Source organism: Papaver somniferum, unplaced genomic scaffold (assembly GCF_003573695.1).
Source record: "Papaver somniferum cultivar HN1 unplaced genomic scaffold, ASM357369v1 unplaced-scaffold_18, whole genome shotgun sequence".
Taxonomy (NCBI): domain Eukaryota; kingdom Viridiplantae; phylum Streptophyta; class Magnoliopsida; order Ranunculales; family Papaveraceae; genus Papaver; species Papaver somniferum.
Window position 1 is genome coordinate 314,160 of NW_020627707.1, and position 12,410 is coordinate 326,569.

Below are 12,410 nucleotides of genomic sequence, written 5' to 3' on the forward strand. Positions count from 1 at the left end.
GTGTAGGAAACCGAGAATCCACATAGCCCGGTGGCTGTTTCATATACACCTCTTCTTGAAGTTCGTCATGTAAGAAAGCATTCTGCATATCAAGCTGATGAATAGGCCAATTGGAAGATAGAGCCAATGTAAGAATAATACGTATAGTACATGGTTTAACAACCGGACTAAACGTTTCATAGTAATCAATTCCTTCTTTTTAATTGTAACCTTTTGCAACCAAGCGAGATTTGCGACGTGCAATAGTACCATCAGGATTACGTTTGATTCGAAATACCCATTTACATTCAATAACATTCATAGAAGGATCATATGGAACTAATGACCACGTACCATTTCGAATCAATGCATTGATATCGTCATCGGATGATGTACGCCACTGTGGATCTTTATGAGCCTGAGAAATACAAGTAGGCTCAGTAAGTGAATCACATACCAAAGCATATTTTGAATTTGGTTTAAAAATTCCATCTCTAGCCCTAGTCCCCATTGGGTGTGTGGTGGAAGCGGGTGCTGTCGCAGGTTCTGAGAAGTCCATGGTGGGAGCTGAAGTAGACGCTGTAGTGGGTACTGGTGCTGTTGCAGACGTTGGGACCGAAACAGATGTAGGTGCAGGTGTTGTAGTGGTGGAAACAGACGTTGGAAACAGTAGCTGATCAAACAGATGCAGGTGTTGTTGGCTGTAGTGGAGTGGTGACAGAAGTAGGTGCAGGTGCTGTCTGCTGTGGCTGAACATTGACAGAAGCAGGGGCTGTCGGCTGTAGCTGATGATTGGCAGATGCAGGTGCTGTCAGTTGCTGATGGGAAGGATGGCTGACAGAGCTGACAATTCTTGTATTGTCTGTCGGCAGGATATCAATAGACACATCAGAAATATGACGTTCTATCTGAACGTTGGAACGGGTAAAGCAATATCGGTGGTAAAGAAAAAATCAGGGGATGAGAAATAGGTACCTGTGAAGAGGTAGATGCCGGAGAAGGTGATGATGCGGACGCAAAGGGGAAAGTGGTCTCATCAAACACAACATGACGACTAACATATATTCGTCCTGTAGGAATGTGAAGGCATTTGTAACCCTTTTGAGGTGGACTGTATCCAATAAAACACAAGGAGAAGAAAGAGGTTCCATTTTATGAGACCTATATGGTCGCAGGTGAGGATAACACAAACAACCAAACACACGAAGAAGAGTGTAATCTGGTGAGACACTAAAAAGAGCTTCATACGGAGAAGAATTATGGATAGAAGTGGAAGGAACACGGTTCATTAAATAACAAGAAGTATAAAAAGAATCACACCAACACGAGGATGGTACATAAGCCATGTTTAGAATCGTAAGACCAGTTTCACGAATATGACGATGATGACGTTCCACTAAACCATTTTGTTAAGAAGTATGTGGACATGAAAATCTATGAAAAATACCAAGTTGCTGAAGATGCGGAGTAAGTTTGCTCGAGTGCATTATCAGATTGAAAAATCTTAATTTTCCGATTAAAAAGATTTTCAACATGCTTCTGAAACAAAAAGAATATAGAAAAGACATCAGATTTTTGAGACATAGGAAACATCCAAGTAAAACGACTAAACGCATCAATAAATATGATATAATATCTGTATCCTTCATTAGATAAAACATGATAAGGTCCCCATACATCGGAGACAATTAAATCTAATGGATTCAAATAAATAGTTTTACTAGGATGAAAAGGTAACTTATGACTCCTATGTTCATGACAAGATGAACAAAACTTAATAGTTTGACTAGAAACCGGAAGTGAAAACTGAGAGACGACTTTACGAACTGTACGCATCATTGGATGTCCCAACCTAAAGTGCCAATCTTGTAAGGTAGCACGTTCTCCTATGTAAGCTTTAAGCGATTTAAATGAAGCATCAAGTTGATAGAGACCACCCCTCCTACTGTCGCGAAGAAGAACCTTCCAGGTACATCGATCCTTCACAAGACAAAAATTTGGATGAAATTCAAATAAGACATTATTGTCAGTAGTAAAACGAGATACTGACAAGAGATTATGAGATATTTGAGGTGTATAGAGAACATTACGAAGTTGCAACTTACGATTGGGAGTTCCAAAAACAGAAGAACCAACATTAGAAATTGGAATAGAAGAGACATTACCCATCTGAATTTGATCAGGGCCAGTATACTCGGTTGAAAACTGAAGACGAGAAAGATCATTTGTTATATGATCCGTAACACCACTGTCAGGAGTCCAAGGAGGAGTTGGCAATAAACCAGTTTGAGCACTATAAGCACGAGGTGCAGAAGCCGGTGGTTGTCGTTGAGGAGGAAGAAATCTGCGATCGAAGCGGTTCCAGAAGTCTGGGGCTTCATGGTTTTCACGACCACAAAGTTGACAGAGCAGTTTTGAACGACCAGCGGCATACGAAGTTGTACTAGGTGCAGTAGCTCGCTGTTGAGAACGATTAGCAGGGAAACGAGACATACCAGGTGCAGCAGCATACGAAGATGAACCAGTTGCAGATGGATTGGTTGGTGCAGAGAAGCGAGATGTGCTTGCAGTAGAGGAGCGGAAATGTGCAGCAGCAGCAACGTTGGCAACATGATGCGAATTCAGTGCCTTAGCCTGATGTTCAACTCGCAGTTCGAAAGTAAGGAGAAACGTAAGGTCTTCTACAGTAAGAGAACCCATTGTGGTGGTTAAAGATATGACAATGGCATCATACGAACTGTCCAGGCCAGCGAGAAGACAATGTCGGAATTCCTTGTCGGTGACTGTGGTATTGGCAGCAGCGAGACTATCCACCAAATCTCGAGCATAATTGATATATTATCTCATGGTTTTTGATCATTTTTTCAAAGCACGTAGCTCACAGTGAAGATGATGAATTTAAGCATCAGATTTAGATGCATATTGAGCTTCAAGAGAGTCCCAGATTGCTTTGGAAGTTGTAAGACGATGGACGTGACGAAAAACAGCAGGTGTAAGAGATGAAAATAACCAACTTACTAGGATTTTGTCTTGTTTTGTCCAAGAAAGAAAAGTCGGTGAAGGAGAACCACCATCAACAGGAGAAGATGGGCAGGGTTTCGTACGAGTAACATGTCCATCAAGTTCGTAACCCTGAAGATATGACAAAAATTGAGCACGCCACAAAGAATAGTTGTTTTCATCAAGTTTAACTGTAATGATATGGTGAGGTTGAGAGAATTGAACGGAGGCCATAACTGAAGTATGTGAAGAAGCAGTTGAAGACATTGGAACACCGCTGGTAGAAGAAACAGTTGAAGGTTCGGTAGACATGAATTTTGGAGGACCTAACCCTAGCTGATACCAAGTTAGAACTACTAGGTTTTAGGTTTAACTACTTAGATTTAACTTGAAGAGAAGAGACAAGAAGACGAACTAGAAGAGAACAGTTTATTAAGTTTTCTTAACCGACTATACAAGAGATTCCATACACATATATATATATGCACAGCTGACTGAAGCTTAGGATACTAGCTTTCCTAACTAAACACAATTTCCTAATATACAAAGACTGCCATGTCGAGTCACGTTGTGTTAACAGCACTTGCAGGGTCCCAAGCACCCAAGGTCGGATCATCGCCCACGAGTAGAATTTCTTACCTAACGCACACTCCTTATTCAATTGAAATACCACCTGGGCGAAAGGTGCCATCGGTAGTATCTAAAAAAAGGGATGAAAATAAATAGTGGCTCCCGGGACAAAGGAGTTTATGCATATATAGACACAAGACAACAGTATTTGCCAGTATTTGTGTCCATGATGACCAGCAAAACAAGTGATGAAATTGAATGTCGACGGCCTACAAAAAAGGACCTTATATTGTTTCGTCTACTTTATTCTTTTAGTACCCTACTGAAGTTCATCCATATTTTTTAGTTGAAAAGCTAGACTTTCGAAAAGGAGGTCGAGCCGGATTGAAGAAACATCAGCACTACTGAGCAGAGAACTACTGAGCGGCTTAACGACGACGAGTCTCTTCTCGTTCGAATTGGGCAAGTCTACCCATGTTTGAAGAAACCCTACGGCGTCCCAGTCTTCGAATAAAATGTGCCAGTCTCCAAAAATAATGTCCCAGTCTTCGTAAACAACAATCAATTTAGTTTCCCATGTTTGAAAAACCCTGTTTGGGCGAGGATGCCATATAACCTCTCCTGTATTTGGATCTTTGAGTACGAATTTAAACTCGATTGTTTTATCAATCGGAACATCCTACAAAAAGAACATAAAAACAATCATATCAAAATGTACTAGCTAGCAAACCATGTTGGTGTCATTAGTTGATTGAATCCATTCTTACAAGTTCAGCTTTCCAGAGGTTTCCTTCCGACCATTTTAATGGTACTGCACTAGAAGGGTCCCAAGCACCCAAGATCGGATCATCGCCAACGACTAGAAATTCTTGACCATACGAACACTCTTGCATCAGTTGAAATCTCACTTTGACCGTCTTCGATTGAACTAAAATATCGAGAGAAAAAAAAGAACACATATATTAGATAATCAATGTAAAGAATAGTAATCAATTACAGAACTAGAAAAATGCAATATGACTACAAACTTACGCGTTTCTTGAGATGGAAATTCAATGTCTGCAGCATTGCCCTTCAGTTTACATGAAGGTTAATCAGTTATAACTTCAACAGATCCGATTTATTGATTAGTTATTTTCTTACCGAGGTTCAAGAATAACCCGAAATTAAAAAAAAAAAAAACCAAGAAATCGAATGACAAATCAAACTAAGTATAACCAAAAAATAAGAAAGAACCAAAGAATCACTAATTAAATAGCAAAGGTAATGAGAAAATTACCTGGGGATTAAAAGATGACTTAGAGGAACAAGATCTGCTAATAACTGATCCCATAATAGCTTTAAATCGTGATAATGAAATCGCCAGAGATAAGTTATTGTGATTACTTCGTTTCTGATGAGAAGAAGCAGGAAAGAAACTAACAAACTCAGGTTTATTACTAGTCGAGACAAGAGGAGCTGATCTTGGAGATGAAAATGATCTGTTCTTACTACTCTGAAAAAGGAGTGAAGAAGCTGAAGAAGAAGAACGCATAAGGGTTTCCATTATCAAGCTATCAAGAATGATAATTTTAGATAGAAATACAGAATGGATTCGTTCTCCTATATAATATTAATCTAGATTTATTTGTTTACTTTGTTCGATAACCTTTTCTCTCTATTTTTTAGATTTAAGTTTCAATACGGTTAGGACTCGGTCAAATCAGTTGTGTAGATGAAGATATAGACATGATTTTGTCTCTCTCTCGGGTCAATTCTGGCCGTCGTTCTCCTGACTTGGTCAAGGTTTTCTCTCTTCATCTCATGGTGGTTTTTTCTCTCCCAGTAGGATGTTTTTCTTCCACTGTTTGATGATTCTATAGTTTTCTCTTTTTTTTCCTTCCTTCGTCTCACCCCTATGATTTCTCCTCTCGTTCATGTCGTTGCTTTAGTTTATTTTCATGGTTTCAACATCAAACAATGTCCATTTGAACCGTGATTTAAAAATATTTGGATAAATGACCCATTTTCCGTAATTCAATCACGTAAGTATCAAAATCTTGTTCTCTTTTGGAAAAAATTGAAGTTCCACATTCTTTTCAAACTGCCAAGTTTCAAAACACTAATGGAAGGGTAACCCATTCATCAGTTTTGTTTTGTAGATATTTTAGTATGTTGTTAATAATTTATGACTTAATATCAGCAATAATCCTAAAATCACTTTTATCTATTATTCTAAGTCGATTGGTTGTAATGCACAAGTCTAGTATCCTTGGGTAGAGATGATCAACACATTGAAAATGAAGTGGATTGATCCTTTAATTTGACATTTCTTACTTGTAAAAAAAATTTGTACATTTTTGAACCTAACTAAATATTAAGCTCTAAACAGAATAAGAATGACTTTCTCAATGTGTATCAGTAGATGATAAATGTTGCAGAGTAAATAATTTTTCGATCACATTGCAAAAAGAAAAAGAAAAAACAAATGTTTGGATACCTTAAAAATGGTGGAGAAATTGGGGGATACTTTTTGTTCTAGTCGGCATTGATACTTACTTGATTGAATTACGGAAAATTGGTCATTTGTCCAAATATTTTTAAATCACGGTTCAAATGGACGAGTAAAAAAATAGTTTGGGTGAAATGGCCAAAAAAAATAGTAAGGATGAAACTGGATACATCCTGTGTAAATTAAAAATAAGAAAAAATATTTGAAAATGGGCACGATGAAACTGGTTACATCCAGCCTATTTTTTACATTTTTGTCCATTTAAACAGTATCAAAATCTAACTGTCCACTTCACCCAAAAATTCTTGATTTTGATCTTTTTAACTAATTTTGTGTTTCCACAACAGCATGCGGTTCTTTTAGTATGTTGAAACCTAAGGACGTAAAGCTTGTCTTCTAGTCAATGTATGTGCATGGTAAAGCCTTGCCAATCTTTCAAAAACCAGTTGTCCGTTTTCGCCTTTTATTAAATACGTCTCCTGTTCGTTTAATTGGAAATACTACTGCATAAGTGATAAGTTAATCTCAGGCGTTTTCATATACGTACTTCCTAACGACAAACAACATCCAAGTCATCGTCGCTTGAATCCTTCCGTACACACAATTGGATCATGTAAATGTGAATTGAATTCCAAACCTTTATTATCTTTTTCTTCTGGACCTTCGCTGAGAACCGAAGCCTAGCCATAAAAAACAACACAACTCGTAATTACTTCACCGTTACCTTTCCCAAAACTTAGACTTGAAACCGATTGAGTGAAACCATCCCTCTGATACCTGTTTTATCATGGTATCAGAGCCGGATTAGATCCAATCAGCCCCGCTGCAAATCTAGTTTCTCCGTCAAGAAATATGCTACTAGTGATAAGAAATTGTTCCCACATAGAAGATGCAAAATTTGATGTTATAGATTTCAGTTTTTATTGTCCGACATCAATGTTGTTCCGCTGTTTAGATACCATCGTTAAGAGTTCAGCGTTTAAAGACCAGTGATTTAGAATTTCAGTGTTCAGAGATCCGTTTTCATAGTTCAGGTCAGTGTGTATGGGCCGCAATCAGTAGGCCACAATCCGTGTGCAGCAGTTGGCGTGCCGCAATCCGTGTGTTACAATCCACGTGCCATGTTCAGAGATCAGAGTTTCCGAGTTCAGAAATTCCATATGCAAACTCAAGCCATCTTGAGTTTGAGGAGGGGTGTTAAAGATATATTATTTCGTATTGATAAGATATTATTTCGTATTAGTATGCTAAAGATATTGTTACCGTATTAGTGTTACTTAGTTATCAAGGATTATTATCCTTATTTATTAGTTTTTAGTTAGTTTCCTTTTCCTAGTTATTTTCTCTTATTTTCTCTTTATTGTATTTATTACTGTATAAATATGGCTTTTGCTTAATGGAACGATACACCGATTGAGAGAAACCATCCGTCTGATACCAGTTTTATCATCATCGTCACCATTGATTTCAAATAACAATGTAAAAATAAAAAATAAATCATGAGAAGTATGCGGTCAGTGATAGAGCAAACCATGTAATCCAAAATAATACGATTAAAGAGATGATCAGACAAAACTCCGACAAATCAGATCTACAAAATTTGAGCAGCGAAGATGTCAGGACGTTCATACCGGCCATCTCAACCATGAGATCAGCAACGGATAATAACCTAAAAAACGGGTTCGAAAGATGCATCTTTCTGTATAGGCGTTTCAAAAGGCGTTTCGAAAGGCGTTTCAAAAGCCATTTATCTTCTCTGAATTCTCGAGCGAAGGGAAATGAATACTCTCAGTCTTTTCGTATTGTCAACTGTTAAGAGACATCCTTCTGTGGAGTAAGTTGGGTTTGTAATTTCATGAGTTAGAAACTTCAAATAAAGAAATTGACGTCCCAAGGAAAAAGATGACGGGGTTTTCAAAGTGATTCTCCCTACATTCCTTTAGAAAATAAAACAGGATTGCTGGTTTTCAAAATCGAATAACAAATTTGCTTCACCCTGACCTTAAGATGACAATCGAATTACAAATTTCCTTCACCATGACCTCAAGATGGCGTTGAATCGTTTGACTGTGTTTTATGAAAATATCTTAGTCTAGACCTGTTTATTTTATGATAGCATTGCCCTGACTTTGAGATGGCATCGAATCGTTTGGCTGTGTTAAATAAAAGTTCGTCACTGGCCAATAGGTCCCAACTCTTCGAAATTAAGAGGCAGAGGATTCTCAAAATGTGTCTATTCATAAACCGATTCCAAGCGACATTTCCTTTCAATTTTTTCCAGCAAATTATGGTGATGACACGTCGGACAAAATTGTCAAAATTTAATATGAGAACGACACGTCATCATTAACATTCGGCTTTATATAAAGAAGTATTGATATCCTAGTATTACTAAAAGGTCGCAGATCGAAATCTAAAGGAGGTTTAGGTATCAGGAAGATTAAGGCGACAAATAGGGCTTTACTTACGAAGTGGTTTTGGAGATATGGTACGGAAAAGAGTAGTTTATGGAGGTCAATAATTCATCAAAAGCACGGAGGTAATGCAGCTGGGTGGTACCCAAATAAGGTAGGTATCTTCTTCTCATGGTTTAAGTCTTTGGAAAGGAATTATGGGTTCGCTCTCTCTTATCAAATCTAACACTCGCATCACAGTAAAAAATGGGGAAAAAACTAGTTTCTCGAATGATAATTGGTGTACTGACATTCCACTCGAATGATAATTGGTGTACTGACATTCCACTCAAATTGAATTGAAGTATCCTGACCTTTGGAAGATTTGTAAAACTAAACAAGCGACAATTAGTGAAGTCATCGGCGTGGAGCTTAGGTTTTTCTTGCAATCCCAAGGCAGTGGAGGTGAAGTCGAATGAGATCTCTATATTAGATCCCCTGAAATAGAGTATATGAGTCAAATTGGTTCTGTACGTACATATCTTTATCAATATCTCGGATTTTTTTCTTGTACATCGGACTGCTTGGTTGGAAACCGTGCATTCTTCTTTAGGTTTCGATTAAAAAAAAGAAAAAATACGTAGAGTTCAATGGGTCTATCGCTGACACTAAACGAAAGATTATGTATACGAGTAATCAACAAAATATCTGCAAGCGAAAAAAACCTATCTAAGAAAATAAGGGATCAAAACAAATAGTGGCTCTAGGGACAAAGAAGTTTATGCATAGACACGATAACAATACTTGCCAGTATTGGTGTCCATGATAACCAGAATGAAAGTAAATGTCGACTAAGTATGAGAAGGACCTTCTATTGTTTCTTTTATACTTTAAGTACACTAATGAAGTTCATCAGAATCGTCTAATATCAAAGCTAGATTTTTGAGAAGGAGGTCGGGCGGGATTGAAGAAATATCACTACTGAGCGGACAAATGGTGACGAGTTTCTTCGAATAAAATGCGGCAGTCTCCAAAAACACCATCCCAGTCTTCGAAAACAAAGACCATTTTAGTTTACCATGTTCGAAAAACTCTGTTTGGGCGAGGATCCCATATAATCTCTCCTGTTTTTGGATCTTTGAGTATGAATTTAAACTGGATTATTTTATCAGTCGGCACATCCTATAAAAAGAACATAAAAACAATCAAATCAAAATTTACTATCAAATCCTGTTGGCCTCATTAATTAATTGAATCCATTCTTACAAGTTGAGCTTTCCAGAGGTTTCCTTCCGACCATTTTAATGGTATCGCACTTGAAGGGTCCCAAGCACCCAAGATCGGATCATCGCCAACGACTAGAAATTCTTTACCATACGAACACTCCTGCATCAGTTGAAATCTCACTTTGACCGTCTTCGATTGGACTAAAAAGAACATATATATTAGATAATCAATGTACACAATGATCATATATAGCTTGAGTAATTACAGAACCACAAGAATGAAATATTATGACTTACACGATTCTTGAGATGGAATTTCAGTGTTTGCAGCATTGCTCTACAATTTACATAAAGACTAATCAGTTAAAACTTCGACAGATTCGATTTCTTAATTAGTTATTTTCTTACTGAGGTTCGAGAACCCATTTTCTTATTAGGTAATTAACAAGAACTGACATTTAGCAAAGAATTAACAAACAACAACAAAAATACAAGATATCAAATTATAAATCTAAGTATAATCCACTGAGAAATAACCAGTAACTGAATAGCAGATACCTGGGGATAAAAAGAGGATTCACAGGAAGTAGATCTGCAAGAAACTGATCCAATAATAATAGCTTTAAATTGTGGTGAAATCGAATGAGATACATCGACATTGTTGTAATTACTACGTTTCTGATGAGAAGCAGGAAACAAACTAACAAACTCAGGTTTATTACTAGTCGAGAGAAGAGGAGTTGATTTTGCAGATGAAAATGATCTGTTCTTACTACTTCGGAGAAGGAGTGAAGAAGCTGGAGAAGAAGAAGAACTCATCAGGGTTTCCATTATCAAGCTATCAAGAACGATAATTTTAGATCGAAAAAGAGTAGAGAGGGGGTGTTACATATAAAGAGTCATAACCAGAAGACCCGCACAGAGTAACAGAAATACAGAATGGATTCATTCTCCTGTATAAATAATAGTCTAGTCTGCTATAATCTAGTTCTATTTGCTTTGGGATTTATTTGTTTACTTTGTTTGATAACGTTTTCTCTCTCTCTATACAGTTAGGACACGGTCAAATTCAATGAGGGTAATTTAATAACCTACTTATCTCTTAGGATACGCACGGCTATTGATATGTAGAACACAAAAGTTTGTGCATGCCCCAAAAAAGGGTTCTTACAAAAGAGATACTACCGGGCTTATGAGTCAGAGACAAGGAAAACCCGAATAGAAACCAAGCCTGTATTCAAGGCTTACACAACTGAACTGAGGCTAGTTCCTCGTACATGGATATGTCAACCTTTTCTCAAATATTGGTAACTCGCATGTTTTTTCTTGGTAGGATGAAACATTTTACAGTTCACAGATATGTAAGGTTAACACAGTCAAAATTGAACAATGAGTCTTAATCTATGATACGTTGTTCAACCAACTTTACCTAACCTGACATGAGGTGATCGGAAGTCGAGCCACGAATACTAGCGAGGAAAAATGTTGCGAAGCACCGCTATTTAGTTTCTAAACAATCCGATTACTTTTATATTTTAACTGTTGGGAGAATGTGAGCCACAAGCCGGCCGTCAAAAAACGTGGTAACTTCCTATAATACAACCGCAGGAAGACGAAGCTGAATGCATAGACAAATCAAATTTCATAGCTGGTCAAGCAAAACTGATACTTAGAAAGATGGGAAAAATCTTAGTAACAAACTTTCACTAACATAAATGTCATACATATTTTTTTAATCAGGGCCTGGTATTACACAATTTCCACAGGGTCTAACGCCATATTATACCAATAAAAACCAAAATTACATCTAAGTGATACGATAGTCAACAAAATATCTGCAAGCGAAAGAAACCAATTCGCCTACGACTAACTACAACTATCTCATGAAGTTTCCAACGATAGTATTTAAGAAAAAAAGAGATGAAACAAATAAGTGACAACCAAGTTTGTGCACAGACACATGACCACAGTACTTGCCAGCAAAACGGGTGATGAAAGCAAATGTCGCAGGCATATGAAATGCCCTTCTGTTTCTTTTTTTCTTTAAGCACTCTAATAAAATTGACCGAAATCTTTTGTAGGATCATATTTTTTCATCTTTGAAAAGGTTGGGCCGAGTTGAAGGGAACCTAGGCTCTTCTGTCGACTCTGCCTACAGGATACAAGTAAAATGCAAAGTATTAAAAAAAAAATAGTGAGAACAAAAATGTGGATTGACCAATTTGACAAAAAAACTAATTAAAGGACTCGAAAAAATAATAATTACCTCAGAATTTTTAGTTTTAATAACATGGGCAGAGTCATTTTTCACCATAATTACTTCTCCTGTTATTGTGTCTTTGAGTATGAACCTAAACTGGACTGTTTTACCAATCAGCATATCCTACAAAAAAGATTGAACAGGATTATATCAGCACATGCAATTCAGTAAACAACATAAAGTTCAGGAACACAGGTTGGTTTCATTGGATTCATTCTTACAATGGCAGCTGACGTCCATACGTCTCCAGTGTCTCTTTCAGACCATTTTAGTGGTATTGCACCTGAAGAGTCCCAACCACCTAAAGCTGAATCACCGCCAATGAGAAAATACTCTTGACCAAACAAACATTGAGACTTTAGTTCATATTTCACTTTCACCGTCTTCGATTGAGCTGAATATCCATAGAGAAGAAGCACCATAGCACATTTGTTAGAACTGCAATGTATATATATTGAATTGTCCAATAGTTCATTTGAATTGTCCAATGG

The 12,410-nt window shown here is 37.2% G+C and overlaps 2 protein-coding genes across 2 annotated transcripts; both read right to left on the reverse strand.

The window, feature by feature from the left end:
- Nucleotides 1-3,583: 3,583 nt before the first annotated feature.
- On the reverse strand, nucleotides 3,584-5,030 carry LOC113337880. The gene is made up of 4 exons (XM_026583436.1): nucleotides 4,829-5,030; nucleotides 4,582-4,621; nucleotides 4,317-4,477; nucleotides 3,584-4,228 (listed from the first exon to the last, which is right to left on the reverse strand). Exons 1-4 carry the CDS (start codon nucleotides 4,880-4,882, stop codon nucleotides 3,869-3,871), a joined length of 615 nt encoding a protein of 204 aa, XP_026439221.1. The 5' UTR covers nucleotides 4,883-5,030; the 3' UTR covers nucleotides 3,584-3,868.
- A 4,477-nt stretch (nucleotides 5,031-9,507) lies between these two features.
- LOC113337797 (starch-binding domain-containing protein 1-like) lies at nucleotides 9,508-10,492 on the reverse strand. Its single transcript, XM_026583382.1, has 4 exons — nucleotides 10,218-10,492; nucleotides 9,957-9,996; nucleotides 9,700-9,860; nucleotides 9,508-9,615 (listed from the first exon to the last, which is right to left on the reverse strand). The coding sequence occupies exons 1-4, from the start codon at nucleotides 10,488-10,490 to the stop codon at nucleotides 9,508-9,510; spliced, it is 582 nt and encodes a 193-aa protein (XP_026439167.1). The 5' UTR covers nucleotides 10,491-10,492.
- Nucleotides 10,493-12,410: the final 1,918 nt, after the last annotated feature.